At 39.6% G+C, this 7,890-nt stretch overlaps 2 protein-coding genes across 3 annotated transcripts; both read left to right on the forward strand.

The window, feature by feature from the left end:
* Positions 1–5: 5 nt before the first annotated feature.
* LOC130507264 (IRK-interacting protein-like) lies at positions 6–1,359 on the forward strand (the record flags this gene model as incomplete). Its single annotated transcript, XM_057001971.1, has 2 exons — positions 6–809; positions 901–1,359. Coding segments are annotated over 2 exons (1,128 nt in total), but the record flags the coding sequence as incomplete, so codon positions are not given.
* Positions 1,360–2,376: 1,017 nt separating this feature from the next.
* LOC130507265 (SNARE-interacting protein KEULE-like) lies at positions 2,377–7,290 on the forward strand. Of its 2 annotated transcripts, none has more exons than XM_057001972.1 (21): positions 2,377–2,658; positions 3,064–3,122; positions 3,198–3,279; positions 3,390–3,468; positions 3,574–3,624; positions 3,730–3,826; positions 3,945–3,977; positions 4,141–4,266; positions 4,353–4,544; positions 4,647–4,730; positions 4,813–4,911; positions 4,983–5,059; positions 5,291–5,387; positions 5,611–5,736; positions 5,822–5,917; positions 5,998–6,117; positions 6,210–6,284; positions 6,373–6,575; positions 6,726–6,834; positions 6,925–7,014; positions 7,105–7,290. In XM_057001972.1, the coding sequence occupies exons 1-21, from the start codon at positions 2,580–2,582 to the stop codon at positions 7,156–7,158; spliced, it is 2,028 nt and encodes a 675-aa protein (XP_056857952.1). In that variant the 5' UTR covers positions 2,377–2,579; the 3' UTR covers positions 7,159–7,290. The 2 variants fall into 2 exon arrangements, with proteins under 2 accessions (XP_056857952.1, XP_056857953.1); XM_057001973.1 differs by having other exon boundaries at positions 6,744–6,834.
* Positions 7,291–7,890: the final 600 nt, after the last annotated feature.

Raw genomic sequence — 7,890 nt, forward strand, 5'->3', positions numbered from 1 at the left:
CTTCCTTCATCTCCAGCCCCAACCTCATCATCAAATCCATCTTCCAATCACTCACACGCAAAAGCCCCAAACCCTCCCCCCTTCCCCCGCGCTCCTCCTCCTCCTCCGCAGCAGACGCCTCCAGAGAAGAGCAGTGGCGTCTAGCCGTCGCGGAGCTCTCCCACAAGCTCATCCAAGCCACCAAGAAGAAAGAAGACGCCGTCGTCGAAGCCTCCCGCCTCAAAACCTCCATGTCGGAGCTCGAGAAGAAGCTCAACAAGCTCGAGATCTACTGCCACAACCTCAAGTCCGGCCTCGACGAGTGCAGCAACAAGACGAAACAGAGCAACGTCCCTGTTCGGTTCAACGAACGGATCATCCAGCAGTTCCTCGTCTCGGTGTCGGAGTCCCGCTCCTCCATCAGGGCCCTGAGCAGAGCCCTCGCCTCGCAGCTGCGCACCGTCGGCGGGAAAGTCTACGAGCGGCTCTCCCTCCTCCTCCAGCCTTTCGACGTAAAGATCAACTCTTTCGCCAAGAACCCTAAAAGCCTCATCTTTTACCTCGAGGCCATCCTCAGCAGAGCCTTCTTCGAGGACTTCGAGGCTTCCGGGTTTCTGAAGAACGGGTCCACCCGGATCTTGAACCCGATCGATCGATGCGAGTCGAACTACGCCTCGTTTAACGTCTTGATGGAGCTCACGTGGGACGAGGTGTTGAGCAGAGGGACCAAGCATTTCTCCGAGGAGTTTAGCCGGTTCTGTGACCGGAAGATGAGCGACGTCGTTTCTTTGCTTTGCTGGAACCGTGCCTGGCCTGAACCGCTTTTACAGGTAAAAAGCAGTGAACCGAACGGTTTGGTAGATTTTCATTTGGTTTATTGATAAGTAATTGAACCGTTTTTTTCTTTCTTTCTTTTGCAAGGCTTTCTTTGGTGCGTCGAAGAGTGTTTGGTTGGTTCATCTATTGGCTAACTCGGTGAACCCGGGTCTGCAGATCTTTCGAGTGGAGAAAGATGATCGGTTTGATCCGGTTTATATGGAGGAAACTGGTGGGGACCGGTATAAGAGTGTGGTTCGAGCTATGGTTCAACCTGGGTTTTATGTGTATGGCAGTGTAGTTAAGTGCAAGGTGGTTTGCAAGCATTGCGGCAGCGACGAGGAGGAAGTGGTGGAAGACCGTTTGGTCAAGGAATGTAATAAAAACGACAAGAGTCTAATAAGCATTTGTAGCCCATTAGGAGTCTAGGTTACGTTGGTTAAAGAGTTATAATATTGGTGATTTTTGTTTTGCAAGCTTGTAAATTAAAAAAAATTGGAATGATATTTGAAAAAACTGGTTCTTTTGAAAATAACGTTTACAAATGAATACTTATTTTGTTGGTTTGTTGTCAAACTGATTCAAGAAAAAGTCTAGTAAAGTAGAAGATTGGCATTTTCCCGTTGGCTTCATATTCTTTGAATTGGCTACATGTAGTTCACAGTAACATAAGCACATTTGCTAATCACAATCTCTTTTTTTTGGAGAAAAATGGTTTAATCCAGGTCAGTTCATGAACCATACCTAAAACCATGGTGGTCTTGCATCCGGACACACACGATCTAGGTAGGAGGCAAGGTGGCCAACAGAAATTGAAACCGGGACCGTGTTGATTTATTCTAGCTAATCACAATCTTAAATTAGAACCGGTAGAAATGAAAGTTGTGGTTAGTTTGATAGGCTTAAAATGGTGTAAAAACTCAATACTAAAATTAATCTTTAGAATGTTGAATCATTTACATGAAAATAGCTTCAAATAATATTGAACTTATAGCATTTTAGACTTTGTTACTAAAGATATAGGTTTCAGATTTGAATAATTTTTTACGTAATTATATATTTAAACAAGCTGAACTAAATTAGCTGTATAAATTCACTTTTAATCCACAAAACGTTTGGGTAAGGGTCTCATAAAAGAAAAGCAACAGCGATTAAAGAGGTTATATCATTTGCGTAATGGCGGCGGAAAAACGTAATTCCACAAAAAGTTTACCAATCAAAAAAAAATATGGAATGCAAAGAAAAATGTCATTCCGCAAATGTCGAGTTTTTTGATAAAATCTTTTCAAGTAAATTTGCAATAAATGTAAATGTATTTTTCTCATTTATTTTTGTTCCATGACTTTGATTCAGCAAATTATAAGTTCCACCAATTTTATTTCGTAATTTCGCCAATCCGCGATTAATCAAATGTTACCAATCAGAACCATATATGCTGGTGAATACTGATATTAACTAGAAACGCGCGAAACGTTTACAAAAAGACCCCGGTCTAAATCGAAACTTCGAATTTACCGATTCAAAACGCCGGTTTGAGTCAACACGGTCTAAACTTTATCTTCACCAAGCAACCGCGGTTTTCGAGAGAGAGAGAGAGAGAGAGAATTTAGTTTAATTTTAATTACGGTCTTGGTCTTGGCCTCTGACATTTGTCGTTGTCTATATTTTGATCAGTTCGCAAAATCTTCCTTCCATATCTCTGTTTCTTCTCTGGTAGATATTTTGTTCGATTCGTTGACGGAGATTCCAATCAGTGAGAAAGTTAGGTGGGATCATCGCAAGCTATGTCGTACTCAGATTCCGATTCTTCGTCTTCGTCTCAGGCTGGCGATTACAAAACCTTCCGACAGCTTACACGTGAACGTGAGTTCAACTCACTAGAGCTTTAAAAAAATGTTGATACTTTTTTTACCAAATGATGCCCTATCGGACACTGTTATGTGTGTCGTGATAGATGACACGATGAAAGGATTTGATTATGTATATACAATAGGGTGTATATATAAAGGCTCGACATATTATTGTATATTTTATAATGTCTGAGATAAAAAAATACTTTAAGAAGAGGGTCGTGGATTTTTTTGATTGTAGATACTTTTGCAGAATTTGTATGTAGTGTTTTAGTTCATCTCATGCATTCTTGGATCTAGAATCCCTGAGGTTTTTGGCTGCTGCCACTGTTCGCTTGCTCTTAAGTCTCTTTAGTTGTTTTTTTCCCCATATTTTTTGGCAGTGTGTCTGATCTTTTACATTTCGTTATTTTTTCAGGAGTCTTGTATGAGATGATTAGGTCTACCAAGACTGGGAGCTCAAAATCCACCTGGAAGGTATGTTTACGTCCAGATTATGTTATTAGCTTTAAGGATGGATGCCTTGATACCTCTTTTTTTTTTTCCCCTTAGGTACTAATCATGGATAAACTCACTGTCAAGATCATTTCCTACGCCTGCAAAATGGCTGATCTCACGCAAGAAGGAGTTTCATGTGAGAATTAGTGTCTTCTTTTTTTTTGTTTGTTTGTAAGGATTCTAGTTCTATATGATGCTTTTTACTTGGGAATAAGTTAACTGAAGTAATCTGTCATTTCTGTGTAGTGGCTGAAGACATTTTTAGACGAAGACAACCTCTACCTTTACTGGACGCCATTTACTTCATCCAGCCAACTAAAGAGAAGTAATTTTTAATCTTTCATGTTCGTTCTTTAGCTGCGTTTTCCAAAATGTGACTTTCATTATTATATCCCTCCTCTTATATTATTTATTTATTCTGTTTCATCAGCGTCATCATGTTCTTGTCAGACATGTCTGGGAAATCACCATTGTACAAGAAGTAAGGAAATCATATTATTCCCTCTTAATTAAATCGGATCTATATCCTAAAGAAAACTTCTTCAAGAGCACTGATTTTGTTCTTTATTCCTCTGCATTTGTGAAGGGCATTTGTTTTCTTTAGTTCACCGGTTTCTAAGGAGCTGGTTGGTCACATCAAGAATGATTCGAGTGTATTGCCCCGGATTGCAGCATTAAGAGAGGTGTTTACTGTGAAACTCCATGCCTTCTAGTCTATACTGATTGTTGCTGTTCATTTTAATTACTTTACTGTTTAAAGAGCCCATATACATAAGGTATTATATGATTTTCATTTTGCAGATGAACTTGGAATTTTTCGCCATCGACAGCCAGGTATGATCATTCCAAATCTCTTGTGCTTTTGCAGTTTAGCCGTGTTTGTATCGTTCCCCCCATCATAATGCAATGCGACCTGTGATATCATGTTGTTAGTATATGTTTCACATTGTGAAAGAGGGTCGCAGAAGACATATTTATTAACAACATTCTTGTACAGGGTTTCATCACCGACCATGAGAGAGCTTTAGAGGATCTTTTCGGTGATGAGGAAACTTCTAGAAAAGGCGATGCGTGCTTAAATGTGATGGCTTCTCGAATTGCCACAGTCTTTGCTTCACTACGGGTACACCAATCATCATTTTTCTCACAGTTAAAAGTGACTATTATCTGAGGATGATGACTCTTCTAAATCAGTTTTGAGCTCCACAGGAGTTTCCAACGGTACGATACCGAGCTGCAAAGTCACTTGACGCATCGACAATGACAACTATGCGCGATTTAATCCCCACGAAACTTGCTGCTGGAATCTGGAATTGTCTGGCAAAACATAAGCAGTCGATTGAGAATTTCCCACAGACTGAAACGTGTGAGCTGCTCATCCTCGACAGATCCGTAGACCAGGTTTGGAACTGTTTTTCGGATTTGATGGGAGTCTTTCACTTGTTTTTTATAAATAGGTGTGTTATATGATTAGCAGAATTGGCTTGTGTTGAATGTGTCTAGATTGCTCCTATTATACATGAGTGGACTTATGATGCTATGTGCCATGATTTACTGAACATGGAAGGGAACAAATATGTACATGTGGTAAGTTCAACTCTATGGTGATTTTTTTTGCAGTGTCTCTCTTCCTGGATTCTCCGTGTGATATTCTTTTTAGTGTTTTTAGATTCCAAGCAATTCAGGCGGAGAACCGGAGACGAAAGACGTGCTCTTGGAGGAACATGATCCTATTTGGCTAGAACTTCGACATGCACATATAGCAGATGTGAGTCTGATGATACCTGAGTGTATCTCTGTTTGGTATGAATAGTACTAATGACCTCTGTTTTTCATCAGGCTAGTGAAAGATTGAGTGACAGGATGACCAATTTCCTATCGAAAAACAAAGCTGCTCAGCTTCAGCATGGTAAGAGGTGGGTGTTACTTTTTATCTTTGCAGAGCATGTATTAAACTTTCCCTGAAAGCATGTATTAAACTTTCCCTGAACTGGTGGAATCAGATTTTACTGTATATCCTCTAGTTATTGAGTTTGATCATACTGACAAAACTCTGAGTTGATGTACGTAGAATACTTTATTTGATTGGAGAAGTACTTTGGATTGTTCCCTCTCTTTAATCAGTTTTCTTTGTTTCTTAATTTTAGAGATGGTGGCGAGCTTTCTACGAGGGATTTGCAGAAGATGGTTCAAGCATTGCCACAATACAGTGAACAAATTGACAAGCTATCTCTCCATGTAGAGGTACTTCGGTGGTTATGTGCAACATTTTCTTGTTGCATCCACCTCCACTTTCGAGTTTGTATCCTTAATTCGAACCTTCAGTCTTTAGATAGTGCTACACACTGTTTCTCTATTAATATACATCATCTAATTGACATTTCACAGGATTTAGTGTCTGAAGAACTGCCTCCAGATGGCCAGGTTTATCACTAATTCATATAACTCTTTTTTCTTATGGTTGCAGATTGCTAGGAAAATCAACGACCTTATCAAAGAGCAGGGACTTCGGGAGCTTGGACAACTTGAACAAGACCTTGTTTTTGGTGATGCTGGGATGAAGGATGTGATTAAATATTTGAGTACTCAAGAGGTTTTGAATCTAGTTATTAGTGGTTGATTTACTATAAATAGTTAATGAGATACTGAGCTTTATGTAGTTTTAAACTCATGTACAGGAGGCAAGTCGTGAAGGGAAGTTACGCCTGTTGATGATCCTTGCAACAATTTACCCTGAAAAGTTTGAAGGTGAAAAGGGTCAAAATCTAATGAAGGTACTAATGCTTTCTAGATCTTTGTTTGGTTCCCATCAACTCCATCTAAGGCTTTATTGTGTTCTTTTGTTTTTTTCTAGCTGGCAAAACTCTCATCTGATGACATGAGCGCTGTAAATAATATGAGATTACTTGGTTCAGCCGTCGATGCTAAAAAGAATACTCCGGGAGGTTTCACCTTGAAGTTTGATCTTCACAAGGTAACAACACACTTCTCACAGAATGTTCCATCTATCTATATATTAAAAATGTATTTAAATCTTTCTAACATTCTCTGCTAATGGCTTTGCAGAAGAAACGAGGTGTAAGGAAAGAGCGTCAAGAGGAAGCAGCATGGCAGTTATCTCGATTCTACCCCATGATTGAGGTTTCCCTAATTTCATTTATTTTAGCATAATGCAAGAAGAAGATTCATGTGTTGACTGACTGTCTCTTTGATATCTGGAATTTGGCAGGAACTGATCGAGAAACTTAGCAAAGGGGAATTGCCAAAAGAGGATTACCCATGTATGAACGACCCAAGCCCAAGTTTCCACGGATCAACTTCACATTCTTCTTCATCAGCAAGTAGTAGCCAAGGTCAAGCTGCTCAGTCCATGAGATCAAGACGCACACCAACTTGGGCTAAACCACGAGGTTCTGATGATGGATATTTAAGGTAAAACTGTTCTTTAATACGATCCCAACATCAATCCATAATTAATATAACCTGAATGTAAGCTGGGATGTTCGTCGATTCTCTAGAACTTCTTTGAGTTAGTAAAGTGAAACCAGAGAGGAAACTAAACGATACAAACGTGTGTCAAAGCTTGTCTGATTATTGCAGTTATTCGGTGTTGAGACATTCGTCTAGTGACTTCAAGAAGATGGGACAACGAATATTTGTGTTTATCATTGGTGGAGCAACAAGATCAGAGGTAAGAGAAGAGGCCAAGGAAAGAAAAGCTTTTACAGCTGTGGATATATGAATGATGACATCTTCTTACTGTAATTGTTTGTGTTTTCAGTTAAAAGTGTGCCACAAACTAACCACGAAACTGAAAAGAGAAGTAATCCTCGGGTCCACAAGCCTCGACGATCCTCCACAGTTCATAACGGTAAGTAAGTCACATACATACTTCGACACAACCGAGTTTTGACAAACTATTAATCCACCCTCTCAATCAATCTCTTCTTGTGTCCCACAGAAACTGAAGCTTCTGGCTGCAAACGAGTTATCTATAGACGATCTTCAAATATGAGAATCATGATCTAATTTGTAACCAACTTAGAAGACATGAAAGAAAAGAACAAAAAAAATTATGAGATCATTGACTCTATTGTTTGTCGTCTAAAAATGTAAAACAGCTTATTATTAAGTTGACTTGTATATCTTTGGCTATCTGTCCTGTTAAATTCGATTGTGTAAAGGTTGTTACTTAAATATACTTACTTTTTAGCTCTGGGATCAATAGTCTCTCTGATAAGCTGTTCTTCAGCTTTCATCTCCTTCTTTGTTACTGTCACTGACATCAAACTCTTGACTGGCCTCTCTTTCCATCCCTAAAACACGGAAACCGCAAACCGATGGATCAAATTCAATCAATGCTCAACATATATTCTCCAATCTAATCTACTATCACTTCTAGTAGTCATGTGAGATAAGGAGAAACCATATTGAAATGTCGTAACATATAATCTGAGTTTTTGTTAATTTCTTTTACTTGGAATTGCTAAAGGAAATGAACGTGCAAGTCTTTTAACGAATCAAAACTCATATGATGTTTGCTGATTAAATGATTAATATAGAAAAATTTGTATTGACCTATACTGTAACGCCCCGACCCGCCCACGGCTAATGGGCCACCCACGCCCGCTCTCTCGGCCCGTGGGCCCCATCCCATCCGACGGTCGGTCGTTAATTTTCCAAGGCTCGAAATCATTATTTACTGACCCTGCAATCACCACCCGACCTTTCCCCGTGCTTTGGCCTC

Source organism: Raphanus sativus, unplaced genomic scaffold, assembly GCF_000801105.2.
Source record: "Raphanus sativus cultivar WK10039 unplaced genomic scaffold, ASM80110v3 Scaffold4239, whole genome shotgun sequence".
Lineage (NCBI taxonomy): Eukaryota > Viridiplantae > Streptophyta > Magnoliopsida > Brassicales > Brassicaceae > Raphanus > Raphanus sativus.

What these genes read in the sequence shown, in the direction of transcription:
- LOC130507265 (XM_057001972.1), top strand. Translation starts at nt 2,580, where the DNA reads ATGTCGTACTCAGATTCCGATTCTTCGTCTTCGTCTCAGGCTGGCGAT. An exon ending in AGGGTCAAAATCTAATGAAG is followed by an intron (nt 5,918 to 5,997) that starts GTACTAATGCTT and finishes GTTTTTTTCTAG; the next exon opens with CTGGCAAAACTCTCATCTGA. An exon ending in TGAAGTTTGATCTTCACAAG is followed by an intron (nt 6,118 to 6,209) that starts GTAACAACACAC and finishes ATGGCTTTGCAG; the next exon opens with AAGAAACGAGGTGTAAGGAA.